Source organism: Amblyomma mixtum, chromosome 5 (assembly GCF_055824585.1).
Source record: "Amblyomma mixtum isolate Tamu chromosome 5, ASM5582458v1, whole genome shotgun sequence".
In the NCBI taxonomy this organism is placed as follows: Eukaryota; Metazoa; Arthropoda; class Arachnida; order Ixodida; family Ixodidae; genus Amblyomma; species Amblyomma mixtum.
This window is the reverse complement of record NC_143016.1, coordinates 61586054-61599750: the sequence shown is the minus strand read 5'-3', so window position 1 is coordinate 61599750 and position 13697 is coordinate 61586054. Positions and strand designations below refer to the sequence as shown.

The window sequence follows — 13697 nt, the reverse complement described above, 5'->3', positions numbered from 1 at the left end:
CCGCACTCGGGTTTTGTATTTAAACGAACCGAGAAATTTTTTTCCGCTGTTAGCCTCAGGCTCTTATACAAAGTGCAGCGTGAATGCCACCCCTACATCAGTTGCTTTCCTTTTCCAAAACAAGAAGGACAGTACAAAGTCAAAAGGGCGCACAAAAATTAGAGGGGGGGAGAAGGATAGGTAAAGTCGTTGTACTGTCTTTCCTACCCCAAGAACTGAGGACGACTTTCATGTCTTCAGCTCTTCAGCGATACATGCGCATGCGATTGTCTTGTTTAAAACTTGTTCAGGAATTCGGCATGCCTGCAGAGTGACGTTCCCTTACGACAGGCGAAAAACGAGCAGCGCAGCGGTAGTATTCTTCTTGATGACGCACTACTCGTTCTTTTTGGTCGCATCCACGGCTTCCGTGCGTCAGCGAAGACGGTGACGCACGCGCTACATCTTGGATTCCTGTGTGTTGATTATTGAAGACGCAGAGCTGCTGCCTTTTCAGTAGCGCGAACGAACGTTTTGACGCCGCATAAGTTTGCACGAGAGAGGAACGACCGAAAGGGAAGATGACTTTGTGTGGAAATCGCCGTTGATTCTCCCCCTTTTCATTTCTTTCTTGTCATTGAACAAAGCGAACAAAGAACGGGCGGTTTCAAGTATATTCCTTAGCGCATTGCAAGCTTTTTGTTAACAGGCGACGTCGTCTTGAAACGTCAACACTTGCAACTGGTCACGCCATCTCTCGAATGAACTGAAAACTATAGCGACGCAGAAAAAAACGTTTGTACGGATGGTGTGTTTTTTTCAAGCGATGGTAACCGGTAAACGAGGGTGGAGGAATTTGATGGCTCATTCTACTTTGACAACTGCCTTGCCTTACTGATGCCAACTATGCTTTAGGCAGGAAATATGTTCGTAAAGGTATATCCGCCTAACAGAAGTAATCTATAGCACATGCTATTTCGAGTGCGGAAACCGCAGCCGGTAGCTCAGAAGGGCCAGCTTCAGCCACTACAGTGACCCAGCACGTCAAGAAATTAATTCGGAGCCTTATATTGCGGCGAGCATTTCTCTCCCTCCATTAACCTCCTCCTTTATTCATTTCCTCCTGCGCGCGACTCGCGTGCCCACAGTAATTACGCCTTTTACTTTCCAATTAATATTAACATTGTTGTCTTACTAGATCTATGCACTGTGAGTATCTCAGTTAATCTTGAGCGGTCTTGCTAACCGTTTCGTGCATTCGGCAACTACACCGACATTAAGGACCGCACGGGCGCCTGTGGAACACTGACGTCAGAAAAAAATTGCAGCTAAACTAATTGCGCATTAAACTTTGCAAACGAATGTGAAAGCAATTATAGATGCAAAATAAAGCAAAAAATGATACACGATGTCAAAAGCCCCTTTGCATTAATTGGCATCAAATGACACTGCAATGAAGGGGCATGCACCTTCGGCGCCAGGAGTGATTGCTGTTGCTACCCGGGCTGCGCATTCCTTTGCTGGAATCTGCGCCGATACAGGGGCAATCACTCGCACAGACTTGTGATTCTTGTTTAGTTATTTGCTCTATAGGGCAATGTCACGATATGGTGGGCGGCTTGATGTTGGATTGGCGCCGAAGTTATAATTAATCGGGCCAACCCGCCCACCACTGCACTCTCCGTAAGTTAGGAGGGGGTGGAGCGACAAACTTCTCCACCCCGCGTGCGGAAGATGAGGTTAGACTGCTGACCGGCGATAGGGGCCACGCTTGATTAGCCGTTGACCGGAGGCATGAGGCGTAGGCAAGTTTCTTTAGAAAGCCCTTTACTCGAGCAAACAACCGCAACCAAAAGGGTACAAAACAAACCCAGCAAAACAGCGGCAATACAGAGACGCGACACGAATTACAAGCACAAAATCAGAACACAAACACAAACTATTAACAAGAAGAAGGAAAACAACAGGGCGAGAACTATACAACAAAGTTACACGATTAAAGCAATATACAAAAGAATAGGACGAGAACAGCGACAGAACAAAGAAAAGAGTGGAGCGAGTGGTGAGAAACGGTGGCTTAGCTGCGTAGTGGCAGGGTCCGGTCGCAGGGAGCGTCGGGCTGCGGAAGCGCGCGGTGCTGATGGGGGGGTGCGGATACGGGCGAACTTGGGCCCCGGGTTACGCGTCTTCCACGCGTCTTTCGGGGCCGCCGTCGCCGCGCTCTACGCGTCAGACACCGCCTAGGCTCGCTTGCCGAGCACTTCCCTGGCTGACCCCACACACGTCGGCACGCACCGAAATCTCTAAACCAACTAACTCGGTCGTGATTTTCCCGCCACCGTGTTCACGTGACAAACCACACACAAAAAAAAAAAAATAAAAGCAAACGAATCCTCTCGGCCCCGTGCACCAACGATTTACAGATGTTGAGAAGGGGGGAGAAGAAACATGAAGAAACTGAAGGGGATGCGAAGGAAAGATATGGTCCTAACGAGGAGCGATGTTAACTTCCCAAGGTTGGGACGGGTGCTAGGGCATTCACCGGCCGCTTCCCGTCCCCCCCTCGTGAAAGCACTCTCTTCCCGGCGATAATCCTGAGGAGGGGGGCGGCGTAGTCTTGACCCCCCCCCCAGCGTCGCGAGTGGTCAATGCCCACGCGGGGGGAGGCAAAGTCATCACCGCTGCGTCGCGACATGCCCGCATACTACCGGCGCCGTGGCCAGCCGTGGCCACTTTGGTCGGAGAAGAAAGAAGAAAAATAAAGCATGCGCGCACTTTGTGACACAACCCCCACGAAAAGAATGTTATTCTTAATAACATTTCAAAATCAAATACACAAGTGTCGTGCATGCACAAATGCGTCTTGCCGAGCAAGCAAACGAAGATGAATTAACGCGCACTTCACTGTTAGGAGCGCGCACCAGTTCTTCGTCGCACAACGTTTCCCACGATGGCTCGCACAGTCGCGCACTGCACACTTCACGCAGTCACGTCACAGTCACTGCAGACTGTTCTAAACTGCACATTCAACCGAAACAGTTCACATTTTATCGAAACAGTTCGACACTCACATGCTAAGCAGCGCACAAACATCTTGTGCTGCACAGAATTTCCACAACATAGGAAAACAAGCCCTCAAACATGAAGAAAGAAAAAGGAATGTCTACCTAGAATGGGAGAAGCGTTCATAGCTCATAACCGTCTAGGTTCCGGCAAAGATAACCAGTGCCGGTCTCGTCTCTTTCTTTACTCCGGCATTGAGAGGAACTTCTCCGTACCTCTTGGCGTAGAACTTCCCGGATAGGAATTTTCCGTTTCCTACCTTGACATTAAGGCAGCTGGCACGAAAAATCGCTCGGGCTTCGTACAAACTTTTCGCTGCAGCGTGAAAACGGTTCTCGCCGTTTGAGCACTTCCCGAGTCTGGTACGAGTCATGCAAATCAGGTGCCCTTTTGTTTTCAGGCTGCTAAGAAGCACCGCAGGTGTTTCTTCCTCCCATTTCTGATGCGCAGCTCTGGAAGACGGGCACTGCATCACAGGGCTTACTTGCTCGCTCGCGTTTGTCGAGCTGCACATATCCCCAGTGCGGTAACCTGGCTTTTCGGGGAAACGGTCTCCATGGCGGGTACTCAATGACTCTGCGTCATTTGCCGGTTGTGCGCCTGTCTGTGCGGTGACGGCAGTCTCGCAGCAACCGGCTAGCCCTACCCCCACGTAGGACTCTACACCTATCTGTACCGCTGGCTCCTCGCAAAATGGTTCTTCCGAAAAAGCGACCGAGTCTGTATCGGTTGCTTGAAGCTGTTCAAGCCGCGCGGGAACTGTGGCATCATGATGATGCGCTGATTCCCCTACGGGGCACAACGGTGCTCCGTTCTCCCGGTACGGCTCTACAGCCGACGCGTCCGAGCAATGCTCCTCGACTCTGACCGCTCCTTCGAGATCGGCCTTACTTTCCTCGACATCATGAGGGCCGGGGCATTCCAAGATAGCTTGTTGCCCGGTCAGCCGCTCGGGAGCCGCGACTTCGCCGGGATCTTTGTTCCCGAAAGTCTGGCCCAGTGTACCATCCTCCGGGTCAGGCGGCGCTGTAGCCGCCGTGGTGACATCTGAGGGGGGTGCCTGCACTCGGCTGAATTGCTCTTCCAGCATATACATTTCAGGTGTTTCGGGACCCACCTCTACCCCGACTGCATGGTCGAGCTCACCGCCTCGTCCTTTGACGACACAAAGTTCACCCCCTTTGAACGTAGGCTCGCCATGCTCGGGAGGCGTCCGGAAAGCCACCTGGTCTGCTGCCGGTGCCACTTCTGCTACCGCCCTGCAGTCGCATTGCCGGTAATCTCGTTCGCCGGCATCAAGCACCTTCCGTGCTGCCTCACCTACTACTTCACTTCCGTTTGAAGCGGCATCAGAGCCTTCGCTCCTGCTAGCTTTGCTTCGTGCTCGGAGAGCCTCAAGTTCTCTCTGCAGCTCCAGCAGCCTGCGCGCTGAGCGCGCTTTGTCTAGCTCGTCCTCCTGACGACGGCGCTCATCCTCCTCGCGACGACGCTCGCGTAGCGCTATCCGCTCGTCGCACACAAATTGGCGAAGGGCTGCTCCCTCGAGACCTAACGCCTTTCCGCGCCCGATGAGTCTTTCTAGGTCCTCCATCGCGCCGACTCTACGCACCTTTCAATAGGGCGCGTACGTCAAGTCTGGCCTGAACCCTACGCCTCCCGGTCAGGGCTAATCGTGGTCAGCAAGTCCTGTCCGCGGACGCCAATTGTCACGATCTGGTGGGCGGCTTGATGTTGGATTGGCGCCGAAGTTATAATTAATCGGGCCAACCCGCCCACCACTGCACTCTCCGTAAGTTAGGAGGGGGTGGAGCGACAAACTTCTCCACCCCGCGTGCGGAAGATGAGGTTAGACTGCTGACCGGCGATAGGGGCCACGCTTGATTAGCCGTTGACCGGAGGCATGAGGCGTAGGCAAGTTTCTTTAGAAAGCCCTTTACTCGAGCAAACAACCGCAACCAAAAGGGTGCAAAACAAACCCAGCAAAACAGCGGCAATACAGAGACGCGACACGAATTACAAGCACAAAATCAGAACACAAACACAAACTATTAACAAGAAGAAGGAAAACAACAGGGCGAGAACTATACAACAAAGTTACACGATTAAAGCAATATACAAAAGAATAGGACGAGAACAGCGACAGAACAAAGAAAAGAGTGGAGCGAGTGGTGAGAAACGGTGGCTTAGCTGCGTAGTGGCAGGGTCCGGTCGCAGGGAGCGTCGGGCTGCGGAAGCGCGCGGTGCTGATGGGGGGGTGCGGATACGGGCGAACTTGGGCCCCGGGTTACGCGTCTTCCACGCGTCTTTCGGGGCCGCCGTCGCCGCGCTCTACGCGTCAGACACCGCCTAGGCTCGCTTGCCGAGCACTTCCCTGGCTGACCCCACACACGTCGGCACGCACCGAAATCTCTAAACCAACTAACTCGGTCGTGATTTTCCTGCCACCGTGTTCACGTGACAAACCACAAAAAAAATAAAAGCAAACGAATCCTCTCGGCCCCGTGCACCAACGATTTACAGATGTTGAGAAGGGGGGAGAAGAAACATGAAGAAACTGAAGGGGATGCGAAGGAAAGATATGGTCCTAACGAGGAGCGATGTTAACTTCCCAAGGTTGGGACGGGTGCTAGGGCATTCACCGGCCGCTTCCCGTCCCCCCCTCGTGAAAGCACTCTCTTCCCGGCGATATCCTGAGGAGGGGGGCGGCGTAGTCTTGACCCCCCCCCCCCCCAGCGTCGCGAGGGGTCAATGCCCACGCGGGGGGAGGCAAAGTCATCGCCGCTGCGTCGCGACATGCCCGCATACTACCGGCGCCGTGGCCAGCCGTGGCCACTTTGGTCGGAGAAGAAAGAAGAAAAATAAAGCATGCGCGCACTTTGTGACAGGCAATCGAAGGAGATGAATAAGAGAACCGATGCAGCAAATCACATTACATTCTGAAATTCATGGTTACCGTTCAAGCTTCTGATATGCTACATTCCATTCCACTGGGATTTTAGGGGTTAGTCGAACAGTTTCGTAGGAAACAGAAGCGGCTATGTAAATTAAAAGACAGCACCGAAGGAAAAACGAAGAATGAGAAAAGAAAATGCATATCTAGATGGCTGTCGTCTTGTTTTAGATATTTAAACCTGCGCTCAGGCTATCAGCTACGATTAATAACTGTCTCAATTACAGGTGACTGGATATCGCTAGAGCGTCATGTTTTGCTTTCTGCGCGTCTGCTCTGTCTGCCCAAATTGTAAAATGTTCTCATCGCAGCCTTCTGTCCCCTGAAAGCATATATAGTACACGAGTTTTCACGTAATTCAGTAACATCACAGTCGATCACTGCAGCCCACTTATAGTTCTGAGTGTAGTATGATTCCAGAGAGGATATATTGGCAGAGCGGTTCATAAAATTCGATTAAAAGTATTCAGAAGTTCCTGTAGTTTCCTGTAAAGGATGTGGACATTCTGAAGTTAGCATGTTTTCCATTTTCACGTCTAAACTTATTGGCAGACGCCACCAATCCTCAGCTCTATCGGCCAGCTTTTTCGGACATGACATGATTTGTTTGCGTCGCATTTTCATGCGCAAAGAACAGGAAGCATGTCATCAATGCCAACTGTCTCCGACTTCTGTGTACGTTTAGTACGCCTGTCCGAAGCACATGACAAAGCGAGTAATGATAGTTTTAATCTTTCTGTCCTTCACAGTCTGCGTAGTTGTACTGGAACTGACGTGAAGCGGAATTTTCATGTAATTCAAGTAAAGTTGCAAACTAGTTTCGCCCTAACCACGGTGTAAGTGGCCTTAACGTATCCGTAACGGCTGAACTATATGGTAATGTCTGTATGAACTGCTGGGTGGCTTCAGTTTTTTGTCTTTATGGGATAAATAATTCTTGATCCTTGAATCTCTGAGAAATCCAGCTATGCCTTATCCACCCGACCTTAGATATCCTCATCGGTGGCGTTTAATTTATGCTGAAATAAAGTGATTCCCTCCTTCTACTTCCACTGCTGCACTGTTGTAGAGAGGTTCGATCTGCTTTAGTTCACGTTTGCGCTATCTTTAAGAACAGTCAGACAAGCTAGTCATTACTAAGCTGACTGAAGCTGGTGCTCCCGCAATTTATTCGTGGTGTATCTTCTTTAATGTACAGGGGAGCACACAAGTCTCCGGAACACGTAAGCCATAAAAAAGCCAAATTTATTGATAGTCTGAGCATGTGGACATGAACCGGAGGACATACTCTGCACTTCTATGCGTAACCTGCGTGATCGACTCCTCCATATCAGGACGCGCTTATAGGCAGAGAGGATATTCACTTTCGTCATGGTTTGATAGGCCTTCCGAAAATTATGCAAACCTTACATCGTAACCAACGATGAGCACGCGCGTTTTTATAATGGTTCCTGAAAGTTCCTGAAGGGTTCAAATTGCGGTTTCGCTGTGGCGGCAAATAAATACATCGATCACAAGGAACGCTGGTGCCTAATATTTTTTTTTTATATTTGCGACGATGCAGATAAAGACAGCGGAGGCAGCACAGTCGCAGCAGCAGAAGAAGAGTTTCTGGAAGGACACGTTCGCGCTGGTCGCAACGCCTCGCCTGAGGAGGAACACGTTGGTGCTGTTCGCAGGATGGTGAGCCTGGTCGTTGTTTACGTGACTGCTGCCATCGGGCACTAAAACCTACTTTCTAAACACGAAAGGAGTAAAAATTGAGTAAGCTGTACTCCAGCCCACCCTCTTTTATGAAAGGGATTGGATAGAGGTCAGCTGACTTTCTTTCTACTCCTTTCATGTTTAGAGTGCTCGTTTTAGTGCACTCCCTAGAAGACAGCTTACTCCCGGTTTACTCCGATATGAAGTCGTGTTCGTGTTTAGAATGTACTTTTACATTCATTTCCAACCGGTACCATGATAGCCTTGCCACAGACAGCATTCCTGCAACGTTTGGTGCTCAGAAGTGCGGAAATAACGAAAATGTGCGTCATATAAACAGGTTTCAACGCCTGCTGAAAAATTTAGTCGTTAATTTGTCCAACCATTGATAAAATGTTAATAGCACAAAGGCAGCTTGACGACCAATGTGTTTTGTCCACACAGGGTAGCTGTACCTTGATAACACCTCACAGGGCTAGCGCAACCTAATCTCCGCGCTTTATCTCCCTGAGGACGACAGCCCTGAGCGGAGAAAGTTAGTGTTCAGGACTGGCAATCACGGGGCCAAGGCCGCTCATTAGCAGGCAGAGCCGTCGAAAAAGTACAGAGTATCAAACAAGTTTGACAATCGTGTTGAGGCAGTCGAGCGAGAAAAATTTCTTAACATTGTCAACACGCACGACGGTGCCATGGTGCTAATGAAATTGGTGGCAACATTTCTCTCTGACAGCCTGCAACAATGATAGTTTTCTGCAACTGACTTCAGTGCTATAAAATGCAAGAAATATAACCGTTTTTTATTTTCTGCGATAGCAGACAATCATTGTGCGGTGCTTGTTTTCACTGACGACCCAGAGTGTAGAAAAGCTTCGCTTCTAAATCAATTTCGAATGAGTTTGCGGTGAATTCTTTCGATCACTAATGTCATACGAGCATAGTGACATTAGAGAACCCCGTCTAGCAGTGGAATAATGACAGTACATGCTACTGTAATTTGGTACCTTCCAGTCTCATGGGAATATTTCATCGAATGATATGACATCGCTAGCCAACTTGGGATGTCTACGGTGCGTGCACGTTAACGTTAACACGATGCGTGCGAAATTTGAGTGACCTCATGATCCATACTGCACCAGTCACATCTATGAGGAAGGCAAGTTTACTCAGGAGAATAAATTGTAAATGTATAAAATTAGCATGAAATCTTTATCCAGTAGGATTAAACAATTTCCTTTGGCAGTCACAAAAGACTAAGGCGTAGTTACTCCGCAGCGTCAATTCACCGACCAGAAGAGAACAAAAACAAAACAAAAGAAAGCCATAAACCTAGGCACAGAAGAAGACACGGAGTAAGGCGAGACAAATACGAACGTATGGGGCAACATTGCTACGCAAGAACTTTTGAGATACCCCATATACGCCCCAAGAAATGCTGCGATCAATGCATGCAACTCCCTATGCAGTCACGTTCACGAAATGCATCACTTTCACAAGAGATACTGAGAGAATTGACATGAAAGTTGCGGGTAAACTTGTGCTGGTAGCGCCTACTCGCTGATATCAACGTAGGAACGCACCCTCAAACCAGTGGTTGTTCTTGCAGGTTCCTGATCTGCTTGTGCTACAACGCGAACACGCTGGAGCTCAGTCACTTGGGCCTGAACGTGTACGGCACCTACTCGACGGCCATTGCGTTCGAGCTGCCCGTCAACCTGTTTACAATCATGGCACTGGACAGGCTGGGCCGAAGGTGGCCCAACGTAGCCTTCATGTTCATCGGTGGCACCATCTCTCTGGTCATGGCGCTCCTGAGAACAGGTATGCAGGCTAGCAACCGCCCACTTTCATGATTTAACACCGCGGAAACGCACAGCAACACGCAGAGCGCGAAAAATGCCAATTTTACTCTTCCATGTATATATTTTTTTTTACCGAAATAGAGAGTCCTTCATTGACCCTAGAATCTGCCTTTCTGAATGTAATGCGCAGTAGTGAAGTTTTGCCATATCAGATTCAAACAAGAAACAACCAACACGATAGCATGCGGAAGCAAATATTTCATGTTTCTTCACCTTTTGCCTGTTTCTTCTAGTTCAGCTGCCATGAATCCTAGCCTCCTAACCTACATTAATGATTCTGAGTGCATTCATTGGAAATTTACGTTCTCGTCTATTATGCGGTTCACTAGCGGCGACCCAAGCGTGTCCCACAGATTCTGCTTCTTGCACGCGCTTAAGTAGTCACATTATTTCGTCGCCTGAGTTGAGTTGGGTTGTATGCTGCCGGCAATTTCTTCACCCTTCGTCGCCTCCCTCTTCAACCCTCTTCCCCGTTTTCCTTGCTCTCATTCTTTACCCTGGCACAGATTCATCGGCGGCCACGCTCGCTATGGCGGTAATCACAATCGTGTGCTACGCGGGCGGCTACAACATCACTTACCAGCTGGCCTCCGAGATCTTCCCGACCGAGATACGGGGCAGGGGCGTGCTCATCAAACGGCTCTTCGGCGACATCGGCAGCTGCTTGGGCGCGGACGTCGCCTACCTGGTTAGCAAACACATACAGCGACGTCCTCGCTTTCTTCTATAAACGGATGCTTTCTACTAATGCTCTTCGGCCGCCGTCTAGTCCACATGTGGAGAAGGAATGCATGATATTTAACACTAGGAACGGTAGAAAGGTCGGCCAGTTTTCGCATTATGAAAGCCTGTAAAGTTTTTTTGCGATACAGAGCACACCAAAGTGGATGTCTCGGATAAGAGTGCAGTCAATAAGGGTCGCTGTTTGGACGAATAGCCTTTCGTCTTCGTCTTGCTTTCTTTAGCAATACAGTATTTATTGTGCGGCTTCAACTTCATTGCCGCCATGACAATCTTACTTCTGTTGATTCGACTTTTCAAAGACATAAGAAATAACTTCCAACTGCCAGTACTTTAAAGAATCCACTAGAAATTAGCGACGAATAAAACTTCCTTACTTTAATTATCCAGTGTTAGCAGTTAGCACTTGCACTCGTATCACGCAGTACTGCCGGAACTATTCTAAAGTAGTACTAAACCCTGCCTTCAGTTACAGGACACGCAGACAGCATGCCGAGGGCAAATATGCATCACGCTGAAGTGGTAACCGTGCTCGTCATCGGCCGTGCTTGAATAATGTCCTTTGATATGCACTGCACCTCTCGGGACAAACTTCAAAATGTGAACGGCCAATTCCTCAGCTAGAGCCTTTAACTCCACCACGCCGGCGGTGATTCTTTCTCGGGAGTTGAAGTTATCCACTATATTTGGAATTTCAGATTTCTGGCCGAGGAACTTAACTTTTACTCCATAATAATACATGGTCACCTCTGGACTTCCGACCACAGTCTAAACAACCGAAATAGGTGGTTTGACGTCAGTCCACTTTAATAAGCACATCATAGAAAATCGCTGATACTTTCCAGAAGGTTACGTCAAAGCAATTCAAAGATGCGGTGAGAAAGCCAGCTGCCCTCCAAAGCCAGCTGCTCTCCAGAAACATTACCCACCAGCCACTCTCCCATCCCACCACCCGCTAGCTACGGGGCTACGAACCCAACCATCGCCAGCCTCGTTTCACTACCGTCTGCCTTCAACCTCCAGACAAATTCTGCCGTGGGTGTCAAGCCTCGGCTTATAGTAAAAGCATAAAACTCATCATGGAGGGTAAATCCGACTCCTTTCGCAGAATTGTCCCAACTTTTTCTCTCTCTCCACAAAATCAAGAACGTTTACCCATATCAGGCCGACCGCGGTAAACCCTGCAGCGAGTGTTGACCTTTCTTTAAATCCTTTGCAGCAAAGGTAGTTCGTACCTGCCCTTTTTGCAGGTGGAGTACGACCGGTACCTGCCGCTGCTGGTGATGGGCGTGCTGTCGCTGCTGTCTGCCTTGCTCCTCTTCTTCGTTCCGGACACGGTGCACGAGCCGCTGCCGCAGACCATCGAGGACGGCGAGGAGTTCGCCAAGGGCCAGCCACTCTGCTTCTGCCCCGTGATGGTCACCAGGCTGCCCGACCAGGACAAGGACAGGTGACCACGGCTACTGCTTGTTCCACTCGAAACAATGGTATCGACAAGAAGTTCCATAGCCCGAACCTTAACCCTTCAATGATATCGGTTGACATCAAGGGACCTGAGACCAACGTAGGGCTTTGCACGACATACAGCATTAATGACTCCATTTTGTTAGAAAACGCATAAGTTTTAAATTCTTGTGCGAGGGTGAAATGTTGAGCTCAGTGTTACTTAAGAAAAATAAAAAGCCCCAGACAGCAACGAAGCGTGATCACTGTTATAGCTTGTACTGTACATGGACATGTGATGTGATTGCCCCGGTTCTTTGTCCGTAGGAGTGACAAAAGTTGCTTTTCGCTAGTTGGATACGATAACACATGCAAGCCCAATCTCTTAGCGTAAATATGAGGATAATATGTAATTTTAGAGGCAGTGACGCTGCGATATTTTAATATAAACTACACTTGTCTATTCCTGCATCAGCTTTTCTTCGTCAGCCGTCCCTCTCACCATATTGCTCTGTGTCATATCCACTGAACCGAAGCCATGTTCTGCACAAAAAATTTGAATGTTGTAAAATCATGAGATACTGCTATGAAAATAGTGAAGGTAATGAAATGTCCATGCTTCCGGTGTGTAGCAAGATCTTTCTTTTGAAGTTTTTCCATCTGGCATTGTTGTAGCAAAATCTTATGATAAATAAAAAAATTGCGTTCACAAACTATTTACCGTTCAAAAATGCTTTTGTCCTGAGGTGTTGGGTATGCGTAATTTAACCGTTCGGAAGCAGAATTGATGCTAAACACAAATAGTAACGATGTTTTGGTGTATCACCGTACTTTACTTTAAAACGTGAAAATAAATGCCGAAACAAAGGCATATTTCCGAACTTTTACACGGACTATAAGAAGGACGGGTTGCACGAGCAAGCTGTTTTCATGAGACAAAAAAAAGTTATTCTTATGGAGCTGGGAGTAACTGCTATTTTATCTCTTGCAGAGGGAACAAATCGAACGGCGAGCCCATCAAAGATCAAGACGTGGTCACTTACTTATAGTTCTGGACAGCAGCGGACATCTCCTCTCTGTGGACGTGTTCACGCCGGGAAAGCAAGGACGAAGACATCAATTGAGACTAGAAATAAATTTCTTACATAACTCCACACGCCCGAACATCTTCTTTCCGAGCCGCAACAACTCAGCAGGACACAATCAAAGTGCGTTATTAATGCGGTTAATTGTCTTGTATACATAAAATCGAGACACAAAAAGATGAAAATTGCCCTTTACTGAAAGCCGCCTAAATTGTGGCAAATCTTCCTGTTGAGCCGAGAAACAAAAAATAAATATGCGGCCGCTGCTTCTTATTTCATACATTTCTGCTTTCCGGTGCTTGCGACAACCCGCAGCCTTCATCTGTAAATGTTTTTCTTCACCTTCGAGAAGCTTCAAAAAGCCGATGATACGCTCAACATACGCATTTATATCTTCGACAACAGGCGCGCAGCAGGATTTTTAACGCGAAAGTATTAAAGGCCCAGTTACCCAGAAAATCCGGCGTAGGCGTTGTCCGCGTTATGAGCGCAAAAATCACGAGCAAGACCCAGGCAGCTGGTCCCCAGGGAGTGCAACCTAGGAGTCAGGTGGGCCACCTGGGTCACGTGACCTTGCGGCGCCATCACAACCCTGCCCACCGGATAGTGAGCAAACTGCCCACCGTACCACCGTGTCAGGTGGCAGTAAAATTAATGGTTGGTCTCTCGGGAAGAGCAACATATCGCGCGTTGCGTAAATCAGAGAAAATCGAAAAAAAAATTCTCTCGGCTTAACCGCGCGTTTGTTTGAGCTCAAATTTCGCACACAGGTTGCATTTGGTGGTCAGTTTTGTTTTATACTACATTTAGGTGGGGTACTTGCCTGATTCGGGCAGAATTATTTGGAAATCCCCATCGTCTGTGGCGACGACG

General features: G+C 48.7%; 1 protein-coding gene across 1 annotated transcript in view; it reads left to right on the top strand.

The window, feature by feature from the left end:
• Positions 1-12893, top strand: part of LOC149342404 (solute carrier family 22 member 3-like) — a 49657-nt gene extending 36764 nt beyond the window's left edge. The window contains exons 6-10 of the mRNA XM_089544688.1: positions 7557-7675; positions 9300-9514; positions 10062-10243; positions 11547-11746; positions 12731-12893. Of these exons, the coding sequence (XP_089400814.1) occupies positions 7557-7675; positions 9300-9514; positions 10062-10243; positions 11547-11746; positions 12731-12788 (774 nt within the window). The 3' untranslated portion in view covers positions 12789-12893. The remainder of the gene's footprint in view (positions 1-7556; positions 7676-9299; positions 9515-10061; positions 10244-11546; positions 11747-12730) is intronic.
• Positions 12894-13697: the final 804 nt, after the last annotated feature.